The sequence below is a fragment of the Thrips palmi genome, unplaced genomic scaffold, assembly GCF_012932325.1.
Source record: "Thrips palmi isolate BJ-2018 unplaced genomic scaffold, TpBJ-2018v1 HiC_scaffold_1, whole genome shotgun sequence".
Taxonomy (NCBI): Eukaryota; Metazoa; Arthropoda; class Insecta; order Thysanoptera; family Thripidae; genus Thrips; species Thrips palmi.
Window position 1 is genome coordinate 6,506,347 of NW_023144620.1, and position 13,050 is coordinate 6,519,396.

The following is a 13,050-nucleotide window of genomic DNA, read 5'->3' on the forward strand; positions in this document are numbered from 1 at the left end:
GCAGAGCGTCACGCCACGTCACAGGCTGTCAGGCGCGCGGCAAACCGGTCGCTTCCGTCCGTCGCGCGGCCCGGCCGACGGCAGGGCAGGGACGTCCTGATCCACTCGAAGCAGAGCATCAAGCTTCAAGCAGCAGCGGCGAGGTTCCGCGAAACACTTGACGCCGGCGGCCCTGGATTTTGAGGAACGAGAAAAACAAAGAGAGGGAAATTAGCGAGCCGCCGAGCCAACGACGGGCCTCGACCAATCTTTCATGTAAACGAGACAATCGTGAAGGAGGAAGAAGGGCCCGGCCGTGCCGTGGCTTGCAGTGCCGTGCCCTGCCCTGCCGCCCTCGGGGGGACAGCGCCGCGTCTCCGCTGACGAAGAAAAATGTCCCGGGATACGACAACGGGCACGACGACGGCGCTGCGCGGCGGGCCTGCTGGGGCGCGGTGCCCGGGGCAGCTCAAACGAGCGGGAACGAACACGAGAGTAATCCGGGCAGACCTTCGTCCTGGCGTCCCGGACGTGGGTCGCCGTCGCGACGCCGCCGTATGAGCGCGCGGTTTAAATGGCGGAAGCATACGTGCGGTGCAAGATGGGATGCATGATGGGACGGGCGGGCGTCGCCTCGGCGTCGCCGGCCGAAGCGAAGCGTCTCTCTGCACGGTAATATCCCTCTTGCCCTTGCGTCCGCGCCCCGCGCGTTAGGTCCGCCACCCCCGCCCTTTGTGTGCGGAGCGCGCGTTTCGAGAAAAACGGTGCTGCGCCACGTATGCAGATGGAACGGCCAGGAAGCAGTGGCGTGGCGCGGCGGCCCGGCCCGGGGACTTATGGACGCCGTGGGCGAGGATGGCCATCTCGACGGCGACGCCATCCTCGACGAGGCCCTGAGGCAGGCCGCGCAGAGACACCGACTGTGGCGCCCCGTGGGAAAAAGATATTCGCTGGCGCGCTCGCGCACGCACGCCTCGGAGTGGGCTCCTTTCGAGACTCCTTTCCTCAACCTCCCGATTCCCACTCAGCCCACTCGGCACTCGGCACGGCGCGGGATGCTGCCCGTCTTTTCGCGCCCTCTATTTTCATGAAAAATTTTGCGGTCAGAACAGCGCCTTTACTTGGAGCTACCGTTCCGGGTCGACGCGTCTGATAATTGAAAGGGGCATCGACAGCCGCCAGGCCCAGCGCCCAGGCCGAGGGCCATGCCCAGCCAGCAGGGCCAGCAGCCACGGTGTCGCGGTTCAGTGGCGGCTCGGCCTGGGGGGGCGCCATCGCGGTGCGGCGTGGTGTGGCTAGCTCTCGTTAGCGCAGCGGACCACGAACCCGGCCACCAGGATGATTCCGCCGTTCCCAAACGATCCCGGCGCCCCTATAAATGGCGCGCAATACATGGACGGGACGGAACTCCGGGCGGAGAACCACCTCCCTGTCCGCGTTTCCCAAACGGATGCGGCTTACGCGTGGCCCCCAGCCAAGCCCTTCCGATCGTAACGACCCAAGGCCGAAAGGTAGAGACGGATAGGGCCTGCAAGGCCGCGGCCGCAGCAGGGTCTTCTTTCTTCCACCTGCATTGGGATGATTTATTTGAATGACTGGAATGGCTTTCCGCGGCCATTCCGGAGTAAAACGCCGGCTTCCTCGCCTCCTCGCTTCCTCGCGCTCTCGGCCGCGCTTGCTTCCGAGGGCCTTCCCTTCGGAGCGCCTTTGTTTTAAGTCGCTTGAAGGCATCGCGCTCGCGCCCGGCCGGAGGCTGCCGACGGCCTGGTCGACGGCCCTGCAGCCCGCGGCCGACTCTTCTCCGGCTGTCCGGCCCTCCGGGCCCCTCAATGCCGCCGGCCGGGGCGTCCTCCTATGACAATGATGCCCTTTTACTAGTCTTCCGCCTCCGGCACTCCGGCCCGCCCAAACCTTGAGCCGCCCCCGCGGCACCGCGTTCAATTTTCATTGCACGGCGGCGCCTCTCCGCCCTCTCCGCCCCTTCCGCCAGCCTCGGCTCGTCGGCGCCTCGGCCGGCCGGCGTGAGCGCCCAGCGGCGACAAGTACCGCCACTTCCCGCCACTTGCCGCCACTTGCCGCCACTTCCGCGACACGGCGTATTTGCCCGGGCATGAAAAGGGGTGCGACGCCGTCCCGGGGTCCGCACACGGCTTCCGAGCAGTCTCTGTCTCCCTCGCACCCCCACGCGGGGCGCGCCGTGAGTGAGAGAGAGAGAGCGAAGCGCGCGGACGCAGCCGGCAGCGGCGACAGACAGGAGGGGCACGTCGCGGCCCCCGCATCCCGAGTAGGGGCGCTTGTGACGCGGGCAACTCGATTGCCTCGCGTATCGTCACGTGCAGCGCGCAGCCATGGCGCAGCCACGGCGTAGCCCTAACGAACGGCGATTCAGGGATTCAGGCATTCGGGACAGCGCGCCGTCTCTGCACTCGTTCATTCATTCATTTGTCGTGTTTGTTTACCTTTGCGCGAGCCGCACGTCCAGTCGTTAATTTCTTCATTTTTCATTCAATTTTCATTCATTTGTTTGTTCAGTTTTCATTTATTTTTGTTTCACTTTCATTCATTTTTAATGCACTCATTCGGCCCCCTCCGGACCACGTGTGGCGGCGAGGTTATGTTGACACTGTCGTCCCGGCAGTGCATAGCGGCGCATAGCGCCCCCCGCGGCGCGTCTCCGCCACTGTCGGCGTGGCGGCGCGCGGCGCCGTGTGAAAGAAGATCCCTATCTGAGGCAACTGACTTCACGCACGGTGAGCAAGACCTTCCCCAAACCACTGGCGGCGGCGCGGGAGGAGGGGGAGGAGGGGAAAGGTGGCGGGGCGGGGCCGGCGGGGCGCCCAGCGTCGCCTGCACTCGGAAACGGCGAATGCTGTCCGAGTGTCTGAGTGGGAGGAAGACTCGGTGACTCGGCGCTGGAGCTGCAGGAGCTGCAGGAGCTGCACCAGGGCCATTGTTTCCTATTGGCCGGGCCGGCCGCCGCGCGCCTTCCGACGTGCCATCGAAGAGGTGGACGCGGACGCGGGGCGGGGAGGGTGCCGAGCCGCCGCCGCCGCCACCGCCGCCGTCGGCGTGGGTGTCGAAGCTGCGGCCGGGGCCCCGGGCGGCCCGTCCTGGAGCGTCCGAGGGGCTGAGGGGCTCCGGAGCCGGGGGGTGGGGGGCCTCTGGAAGGGGCCGAGTCTATATAGTAGCCGCCGCCGCCGGCGTCCTGGCGAGTGTTATGCTCTGGACGTCGGCGTCGTCGACTCGGCCGAGGAGAGTACCGCGGTGCCGTCATGCACGTGCGTGAGTGCGCGGCAGTGCAGTGTGACGCGAGTGTGACGAGCGCGTGACAAGTGTGTGCGTGAGTGACACTTAGTGAACTGCCCGGACCACAATGGCGGATACCACCTGCAGGATGAAGATGGTAGGTTCAGCCGGCGTTGAGGTCATTTTTAGGCTGTATCGGTTTGGGTCAAAGATTTGGGTGTCATGAGGGAGGTGGTGGCGGATGCTGAATTTTCGCCCCAGGGTAAAACCTTGTAACCCTTAATCATCCCGCTGTCAGGGAATGAGTCGACTTTCTATGCACTTCGCTGCAGTGACAGCGCCAAGTGTTTACAAGACCAAATCGCCCGATTTGCAGACGCTGGTCCGTCCCCTGGACCGCCCGTCCAATGTTTGTTTTGGTTTGTTTATTGTGCCGATCGGCCGGTCCTTTATTGATAAAAGCCACAAGGTTATTTTCGGAACAAGGGCAAAAAGCACTACTTTACCTCTTCCTTCCGAAATGCCCATCACACGCTGGACATCACCAGTCGAGCCCCCGTCGCTCGAAGGCTCGGTGTCCAAGGGGTGTCCGCCGAATGGAACCCGGATCTTACTCATTTGATGGACCGATTTAAGGACGGCAACTCCCCGACCTTGAGGGTTTTTCGTACTCGGCCAAGACACGCGCCTGGCATGGAAATGAGTCGGAATCTGGGAATCCCACACTGCGCGCTTTGATGGCAACGCGGTAACGACCGTTCACACAGACAGCCTCAGCCAGTGCCGCCGCCGAGCCGCTTGCCTGTTGATCAATTCTCACCCACTATCTTTCAATTCACACCGACTTTATTACAATCAACCTCGACTTTTTTCAAATCCTACGGCGCTGTCAAGTCTCCTTGGGCCAATTTTCTAGTGTCCACTCTAGCTGTCGGGGCTCACTGTCGTAGGTACGTAGCGTGTGAACAGCCGCCACGTGGAAAACACAAGGCCGCGGGCAAGCTCATGTCGTCCCTGGTCCTTAGCGCTGACGCGAAGAGGCGGACCTGAACGACGGAGATGGACTCTAGGATGGACCCAGACCCGAGGATGGGCTCGCTTGGCGCAGATAGTCCAGGCAGTCGCGTCCCTTTCAACTTCCTCAGCACAGCGCTGCCGCTGCAGTGTCTTGACCGGAAGTCTGGCGGTCACCACGCCGAAATCCACTGCCTGGCCCGCTACCCCTGGCCGGACGAGTCCCTGCTAATGCGCCGCCTCGCGTGCTGCGCGTGCCAGCCGCACCGTGCCTTCGCCGCTACCGTACTCCGCGGCGCCGCCATGACCGGGGCCACGGGGCCCATTGTTTTCGGACCCCCGCCCCCCTCCCGCGGGGCGTCCTGGATGACGCCGGTCCGGGGCGTCGCGATGCCTGTCGAGGCTGGAGATGCCCGGTCCGGATGCCCCCCGGCCGCCACCCGGCCGCCGCGGCGTCGTCGCAGAGGGTCCAGAAGGAAAGGGGAGGGGGCGGGGTCATTAGGGAAGATATGGTCGCTAAACAGCTGCGCGCCCGGACTGGCTGAGGCCTCCAAAACCCACCTAGGCCGGAGCAGACAGGGGAATTAATTAACGGTGGAGAGGCAAGGCAATAGCGGCTGTCGGCTTGCTGGCGGCACTGAGGAGGTGGGGCGCCACGTGCGGAATCAGCGGACAAGGTTCTCGATTCCCTCCCTTCTTCATTTATTTTTCTATTTGAATGGCGAAAGTTTCAGCGCCTGTCCGCCACCCCACCTGAAAAATGGTGTGAAATTCGTTATCGCCGCCGCCTTGCCCGCGGCGTGTGCTCGGCGTGTGCCGTTGGCGGGGCGGCGAGGCGCGGCGAGGCGCGGCCTGGCGGGGTGCTATCGGGTGATAACAATGTTAAAAGGGAGATAAGCGTGTGGCAACGTGTGCGCAGCGCGGGCAGCAAGCAGCGGCAAGCAGCGGCAGGGGTGGGACTCACACGCCGTGACTCCTGGACACTGTTCTCGGATGAATAAAACAACAAAACAGAGCACAAACTGCGCAAAAATGTGAAAAAGTTTCGGGTTGATTTCACACTTTGGTTATTGATTTGGCTCGATTTGGCTCGTGGAATGCTTCCAGACGTGGGCGCTGCTCTGCTTACTAGTAAGCTGCGCTCTGGCGGCAACCGCCGAAGACAGTTCTCCTGCACCCCCTGCCGAAGCCTCCACCAACGCGATCTCGCCCCTGGCCTTCGAAACGGTCACCACCCAGGCACCCGTGAAGGGGCCGAAGGCAACTCAGGACCAGGACGACGACGACGAGGAGGACGATGTCGGCGACGATGGTGACGACGACGACGACGATGACGAGGATGACGACGAAGAGGCACCAGCTGAGGCGAAAGGATCTCTCAAGTCGAACGCCACCGTCGATGCGAAACCGGAAGCGGCCGTCAAGGCCCTCAAGGACGACGCCAATGAGAAGGACTCCAACGCGACGGTGCGGAGGCACGTCGAGCACGAGGCATCCACGTCCAAGTCCGTCAAGATCACCGTGAGCAAGGTGACAGGCTCCGGGAACGAGACGCGTGAGGCGCTGGAGGCGGAGGTGGTGGTGCCTGCGCCCGTCCTGGAGGGCGTCCCAGAGGGCAGCACAACGCGCGCGGACTCCGCCGCCACCACCGACAAGAACAAGCTGGCAGGTAAGCAGCGGCGCCGCCGTCCGCCCCGGGTTCAACCACCCGCTCTAATGTCTTTATCCTTTCCTGCGCCAGAGGACACCCTGCACGCCCCCGGGGTGGAGGTGATGCAGGGCCCCCGGGTGCGGCGCCGGCCGTCGTCCGCCTCGACCAAGGACAAGGACGCGCGCAGGGTGGTGCGGCAGGGCGACGGCTCGCTGCGGTCCAGGGAGGCGCTGGCGGCGAGGAACGCGCGCAGCCGGAAGGTAAACAAAAGGAAAAGTTGAAGGAAAATCCGAAAGAAAAGTTCACCTCGCGCATAATGCATGCCGCGCCGGTGAAGGCGCCAGCAGGCGCGACACGCAAGGACGACACCTCTCCCCACTTCTTGTCCATGCAGGCGGCGGGCCGCGCTGCCAGGCAGGAGGTCCCCGTCGACGTGCCGCTGGACGCGGAGCAGAGCGGGCCCCCGGTGTTTGAGCTGCCGCCCGAGCCCAAGCCCACCAAGAAGAAGAAGTCCAGCCAGCGACGCAGGAAGTCGCGCAAGGGCACGAGGAAGCCGACGGCGACCCCCGCGGAGTCCTTGACGGACACGCCCTCCCCGGCGGAGGCCTGGAGCCGCGACGCTGCGGCATCCCTCGCGGAGCCGACGCGTGCCATCCCCGCCAAGGCCAAGCGCCGCCCGGCCCTGGCCAGCGTGCCCGCCCTGGTGACCGAGCCGCCGCCACCCGCCACAGAGGCCGCCACCGACGCCCCCGCCAAGGACGCCAAGGACGCCAAGGACGCCAAGGCAGCTTCCTTGCGCGTAAGCTGAGTGCTGTAAACCTTGTTCGAGTTTTTGTTGCTATCGGTATTTGAACCCATGACGCTGTTGCAGCCCGAGGTGCGCGTGACGCGGCAGGAGGACGAGGCCGAGGCCTCCATGGAGGCGCTGCAGACCGCCACGGACGAGGTCCGCGTGTCGCGGCAGGGCCGAGGCCGGCACAGCGTCAACGTGCAGGTGCCGTCCGTGGACTTCCAGCAGGTGGACGTGAACCCCGACGGCTCCTACCGCTTCGCCTACAACACCAACGACGAGGGCGAGCACTTCCGCATCGAGCAGGCCAACAGCGACAACCTGGTCGCCGGCAGGTGGGTAGCTGGCCTGCGAGCCCAAGGCGCCCAAGGGCCAGCCGCCGGCCAATCGGGACGGAGCGCCTCGTTTGAATTTTCCCGCGCCGCCGCGGCTGACCCTCTGGGAGAGGAAGCGAGGCCCGCTCTCTTCCTACGGGAATAAAATTACAGCGTCTGGCGTGTTCAACACGTCGCTTACCCGCTCGTGGCTCACAAACACAAAATCGGGAAGACAATGTCGACTTCCCATGCAGACGCGCCTGGGCGCGCCTGGGCGCGCGAATTCGTATCCCTGCGCGAGGTACGGGTGCTCGGGGGCTTGGCGGCGAGCTGCCCTTGGCGCGGAGGACGCTCTCTGAATAATGAAGTAAACACCAAGAAGTGCTGCATGACCCGCGGGGAAGAGGATCGGACATTCACACGGGGGGGAGAGGGGGGGGGGGGCTCTTGCGTGGTTGAGCGAACTCCTTAATGAGCCCGCGGGGCGTGGGGCCCGGTGGGGCCCGGTGGGGCCAGCACTCCGGCACCGCGAGGCGAAAGTCAACTTGTCCTGCTTGTCGCACCTGCCAGTGGCCATGGATCGAGGAAAACACTGTTTGGCTCCTCGAAAATACGGGCTCACTTGACAAAATTTTTGCAAAATTTTGAGCTTTTTGGAATTTTGTTGAGTTTTGATTTTTCTATCACAGCCTGGGACGACCCGGTGGTGTGTGCATTCGGCGGCAGAGGGCTCGCTCTTCTCGTCTCGTCCTTTTGCCGGCCGCGCGTTTGACGTCATATACAGTGGGCGTGGGTGGGTGGCGGCAGTGGCGCGGCATGCTAAACGTGCTGGCAGCCGCGCCGCCATGCAGCAGCCGTGTGACTCCCGGGCCTCCCGCCAGGCGCAGCGCGCGGCTCGGCAGCGGGGCCCAGTCCATGGACCGAGTCATGGGCCCGGTCATGGCCGTCGCAGCCGAGTGTGACAGTGCCCTGCCGCCTCCGCCGTGGAAGGGAAATGCACGCACACGCACGCCGCGACGCTGCCGTTTCGGCCTGTGGGACAAAACGACGCGAGTTGCTTCTCACCTGCCGGCCTGCCGCCTGAATTCGAGTAGGATCTGTCCGTCTCCCGCCTCGCACGGCTCGCACGGCGCGAGCCTCAAATCGGAGGGCGCATGCGCATTGTCTGCGAATAATTGGCCGAAGGGCAGCGATGCAGCGAAGGGCACCGAAGGGCGGACAATGGGCGTGATATCGGCAGCAGACGTGCTCGGCTCGGCGCGGCGCGTGTGTGGCCCGTGCCCGGCCCGCGGTCCGTGGCCATCCTGGCCCGGGCGATGGACGCGGAGGCCGAGGCGGTGGCCGAGGTGCTGCACTTATCAGGCATCTGGCCTTGTCCTCCTCCTTTCTTTCCTCCTGACCCGCGACGCCGCCGTGCCGCCGTCAACTCGGAGGAAACGCGCCATTGTGCCCCCACCCCGGCCAGCTCGCCGCGCCACGCCGTGCCGCCCCGGGGATGTCCCGCATGCCATTACGCAGCACTGGCGGTCATATTCAATCCCGCCACTTTTTGAAATTGTAATTAAGTCTTTTTTGCGTGTCTTTTAGGTACGGGTACCGGGACGCGGATGGCCGCCCCGTGCAGACGGTGTACACGGCCGGACCCAGGGGCTTCAGGGCCCGCGGCACGGACATCGCCAGGAAGATGGACTTGTCGCAGTCCGGGGGCCGCGCGCCCAGACCGCCGCCAGTAAGCTCTGTCCTTGGCTCGGGGCGTCCTCCTTCCGCTGACCTCTGGACTCACAACGGACAACCTGATTGCCTGCAGGACGGCCGCTACAGCCCCGAGTACGACAACTACTTCGACCCCCTGGAGGACCCTAGCTACTCGTTCGCGTTCAGGACGCCGACGTACGCGCGCAAGGAGGACGCGGACGGGCGCGGCGACGTGACTGGCGTGTACAGCTACATCGACGACGTGGGCGAGCGCCACGTGGTGCAGTATGAGGCCGGCGCCGAGAAGGGCTTCAACGTGCTGACGGCCTTCCCGGACAACGTGCCGGCCCCCGGCTACCACCTGGGCCCCGGCAACCCCCCGCGCGGACGCACCAGCATCATGCAGAACCGCGACGGCTCGTACAGGTAGGCGATGAGTGCCGCGAGACGCGCGGGTCGCGTCCCTAGCAGCGCGAACGTCATCCACCCATCTATCTCTCTCTTTCAGGTTCGTGGCCGCGGGGCCTGACTCGCGCCGCGAGGAGGTGAGCGACCAGGTGAACAACCGGCGCGGCTCGTACTCGTACATCGACGACAAGGGCGTGCAGCAGACGGTGGAGTACATCGCGGGCCCGGGTATCGGGTACCGCATCGTCAACAACCACAAGGGCGTGGTCATACCCCCCAACTACGCCACCTCCTACCCGCCCTTCTCCTCGTCGCCCTTCCCCGTGTCGCCCACCTCGCCGTCCTTCCCCTCGTCGCCCTTCCCCTCCCCCTTCCCCACCCCGTTCCCCTCGCCCTTCCCCACCACGTTCCCGTCGTCGTCCTACGCGCCGCCCTTCTCCTCGGTGTCGCCGTCGGTGTTCCCCGTCACGGGGCGGCCCATCGGTGGCGGCTCCGGCGGCTCGGGCAATGGTTCCGGTGGCGGCTCGAGGCCCTGCAAGCCGGCGGTGTGCGGGTACGGCGGGTCCTCGACGACCGGCCGCCCCAACAACCAGTACATCCCGCCGCGGCCACTGCCGACCGGCCTGCCCTACGTCCCTCCGCTGTCCTTCGGCGACGTGGATGACCCCCTCTCCGAGCTGTTCCCCGGGGAGACGGGGACGCCGCTTCGGCCGGGCTCAGGCTCAGGCACGAACTACGGCGGAGGCAGCTCAGGAGGCCGCCCTGGATCGGTGCGGCCGGTGAAGAAGCCGAAGCCCTCCGTGTCCATCGACCCTGCAGACCCCGACGACGAAGTGTTCTCCGGGCGGCCGTCGTCCGGGTCGTACCCGACGACCACCTCGGGCTCGTCCGGCGACGACGACAACGCGATCGACGGCCTGTTCGGCGGCAACGGTGGCGACGGCGGCGACGTCAGCAGCACCCCGCGGCCCACGCAGCGGCCTCGGCCCACTGCGGGCTCCACCACGGGCACAACGGCTGGCTCTACCACGGGCTCTACCGCCGGTACATACCGCCCGCCGTCCACGTCACCAAACTCCGGAGACGACTTCTTGGACCCGTTCGCCACCACGGGACCTTCCGCGTCCCCTTCGCCCACCGCGCCGTCGTCCACCCCCCGGCCAAACAAGCGCCCTCGGCCGCGACCCCGGCCCCGACCCACAACGCCGCGCCCCACGCCGTCCGAGGACGACTTCGACTCGCTGTTCAACCCCACGCCGATATACGCCAACCCGTCGGAAGGGCCGGTCTCCAGCACCAGCTCCGGCTACGACTACAACCGGCCCAAGAAGCCGTTCGTGCGGCCGGGCGGCAGCGGCGCGAGCGGCGTCATCTACCCCACCACCATCCGGCCCGGCCGCCTGCCCAGCAAGCCGGGCGTGGCGGTGGACGTGTTCGGCCCCGACGACGACTTCCTCGACCCGGACGGCGGCGTGAGCGGCGTGAGCGGCCCCTGGCCCGGCCGCCCCCACTGGGGCCCCGTGCCGTACGGCAACTGCTGCCCGACGAGGCAGCGGCCGCACCGCTTCCGCGACGAGCGCGACGGCGGCCTGTACCCGGGGCACCAGGCGCTCAACGCGCAGCCCTTCCCGGCCGGCGCCGTGGTCCGCGCGCACGTGCAGTCCGTGGACCTGATGCCGTTCGAGCCGGAGCACCGCGCCATGGACCCCGGAGAGGCGCTGGAACGCTTCATCCGCCAGGAGCAGTCCATCCACGCGCACCGCCAGCGCAGCGTCGACCCCGCGGACGGCCCGCGCGGACGCCAGGGCGTCCCCGCTCAACCGCCGAGGATCGCGGAGGCCGTCACCGAGGCCACGACGACGACAGCCGAGCCTGAGGGCAGCGGCGAGGACCGCGACGCCCAGACGGAGTCCGCGGAGAGCGAGGAAGCGTCGGCGGAGGCTGTCGCCTCGACCCCGGCCAGCAACACCACGACCACCACGTCTGCGCCGGCCGCCGCGTGAAAACACGGCCGCCGCGATCACAGACTGACTCGCTATGAGAAATTCAGCCACGGTGGCCGCCGGACGCCGACGGCGCCAAATGTCTGGTTGCGTAGAGCGCGAACAGTGCGTGGCGCTAATGGAGCCCGCCGTTCTACAAATTGACGAGTAGAGGGCGCTGGCTTCCACCGCCTGCCCGGCTGCTGGCTCTCTGGCTTGGACGCCGCGCCGCGACGCTCTGCTGATTGCCGAGACGATCTCAGTTCAAGGTTGCCGCTGGAAGTTCCTGTCAACCTGGACTACTCTATTTTCGTTGCTGAGGCTTCTTCGCCTATGCTAGGTCAGGCCATTAACACTTAAATAGAATTTAATAATTTTTTTGTGAAAGACCTTAGTGCTATAGTTACCTGCTAGAAAACAAAGAATTTTTTGTGCTGTTTGTTATGTTGGTAACAATATTGGAAACCTAATCCGTCGTGTTGTGACAGTGATCATTCCAGTTCAGTTCTTTGCTCGCAAGTAATTTAAGTTCCTAATTCACGCGAAAATAAGTTTAGAGTCGTTCATAAGCCATATTACAGATAATTTTTATTCACCGAAGAACCTGGTAATATCGGTGCCCTGTTGACCAACGGGCGGCGCTAACCCCTTCACAGTAATGATAATAATAATAATTTATTCGACCAAACAGAGGGAGGCTGCTTGTTTCATCATTGTTGTCGACCCTCATCATTTGTAAATACTCTGAGTTTTAAAGTGTACGTCTGTGAAAAAATGTCAAATATAATATTTATACAAACACAAGTCCGCCGTGGTGTCGTTTCCTTAGCATCAGATTGCATTCACTCACACACTCTGGGAGATGACGCGGTGCTTCGCATGTCCTGGCCGTGTCCTGGCTGCATGCACCACATTAAGGCATTAAAGCGCCGGGGCATCTATCTGTCTCCCGAGACGTCGCAGCCGTTCAACGTACAAATAAATGTAACAGCGGCGGCTCTGCCGCTCCACACGGCGATAATAAAACAGCGACTCCCTCTGAAGTGACACACTACACTGCAAGGCCACCCGCAGCGCAGAGCCCTCAATCACCAGGCCGACGGGGCGGGGCGGGGTCAGGGTTCGCGAAACGGTGCCTTTGCTTTACAGCGGAGTAACGGCCCAGTGGACTGACTGACTGACTGACTGACCGATTCGTCGCTCTGTCTCCGTCGCACTCGTCCCGTGGGGGTGCGAGAGAGACGCTGCGGATTCGCTCGGCGGGGCTGCCTCTGCCTGGCAAGGGGGAAGGGCTGGGTGTGGGCGTGTTGCTGGACCGGGCTGCCGGCCGGGCTGGCCGGCCGCTGGGCGAGCAATGCGGTTTTCCTTGAGACGGCGCTCCGCGGCGCATCCCGTGCGGCCTGCACTGCAAGTGCCATCCCTGGCCAGGCTGTGGCCAGTGTGCGCGCGAGCCTCGTGTCCGGACGCGGCGGTCAGTTTCATCGCCAAGGAAGCGCGCGGAAGCGCGTGCCATTTGACAACCTGGAGCATGCCGCGACCCTACACCCTACGCGGTCATCGAGACCCTCCTACGGACTACGCCGCCACCGACCGTGAATTTTTTTAGCAGATGATACCTTTACTACTTTAAAACGTACCTAGAACAATACAAGACACTTAAAGGTGCCAGCTAGCTTTTATTTAAATTTATTTGCGGCACGTGACCGGAAGTGGCAAAAAAGGGGCGGTCATTAAGTAATCTGAAATAGGAACGTTGGCAAAAGGGATGCCAACGGCATGCGGTGTTCCCAAGCGGTCACCCATCTAAGTACTGACCGCACCCAACGCTGCTTAACTTCGGTGTGCGGAAGGGAACCGGTGGACCCAGCGTGGTATGGTCGTTGGCGAGAGACGCTGCTACGCGCCGCGTACTAGTAGCGCTGCTGCCAGTCTCCCGCCGCGGCGCCCTTGCGTTTTGAACGGATGCAG

The 13,050-nt window shown here is 64.2% G+C and overlaps 1 protein-coding gene and 1 non-coding gene across 2 annotated transcripts; one reads left to right on the top strand and one right to left on the bottom strand.

Moving 5' to 3' along the window:
- Positions 1-3,202: 3,202 nt before the first annotated feature.
- On the top strand, positions 3,203-11,886 carry LOC117643412 (mucin-1-like). Its single transcript, XM_034382293.1, has 8 exons — positions 3,203-3,382; positions 5,347-5,908; positions 5,981-6,150; positions 6,285-6,593; positions 6,762-7,015; positions 8,585-8,726; positions 8,805-9,118; positions 9,201-11,886. Exons 1-8 carry the CDS (start codon positions 3,353-3,355, stop codon positions 11,101-11,103), a joined length of 3,684 nt encoding a protein of 1,227 aa, XP_034238184.1. The 5' UTR covers positions 3,203-3,352; the 3' UTR covers positions 11,104-11,886.
- A 962-nt stretch (positions 11,887-12,848) lies between these two features.
- LOC117645248 lies at positions 12,849-12,967 on the bottom strand. Its single transcript, XR_004587716.1, has one exon. It is a non-coding gene; the product is annotated as a 5S ribosomal RNA (ribosomal RNA).
- Between the last annotated feature and the right edge of the window lie 83 nt (positions 12,968-13,050).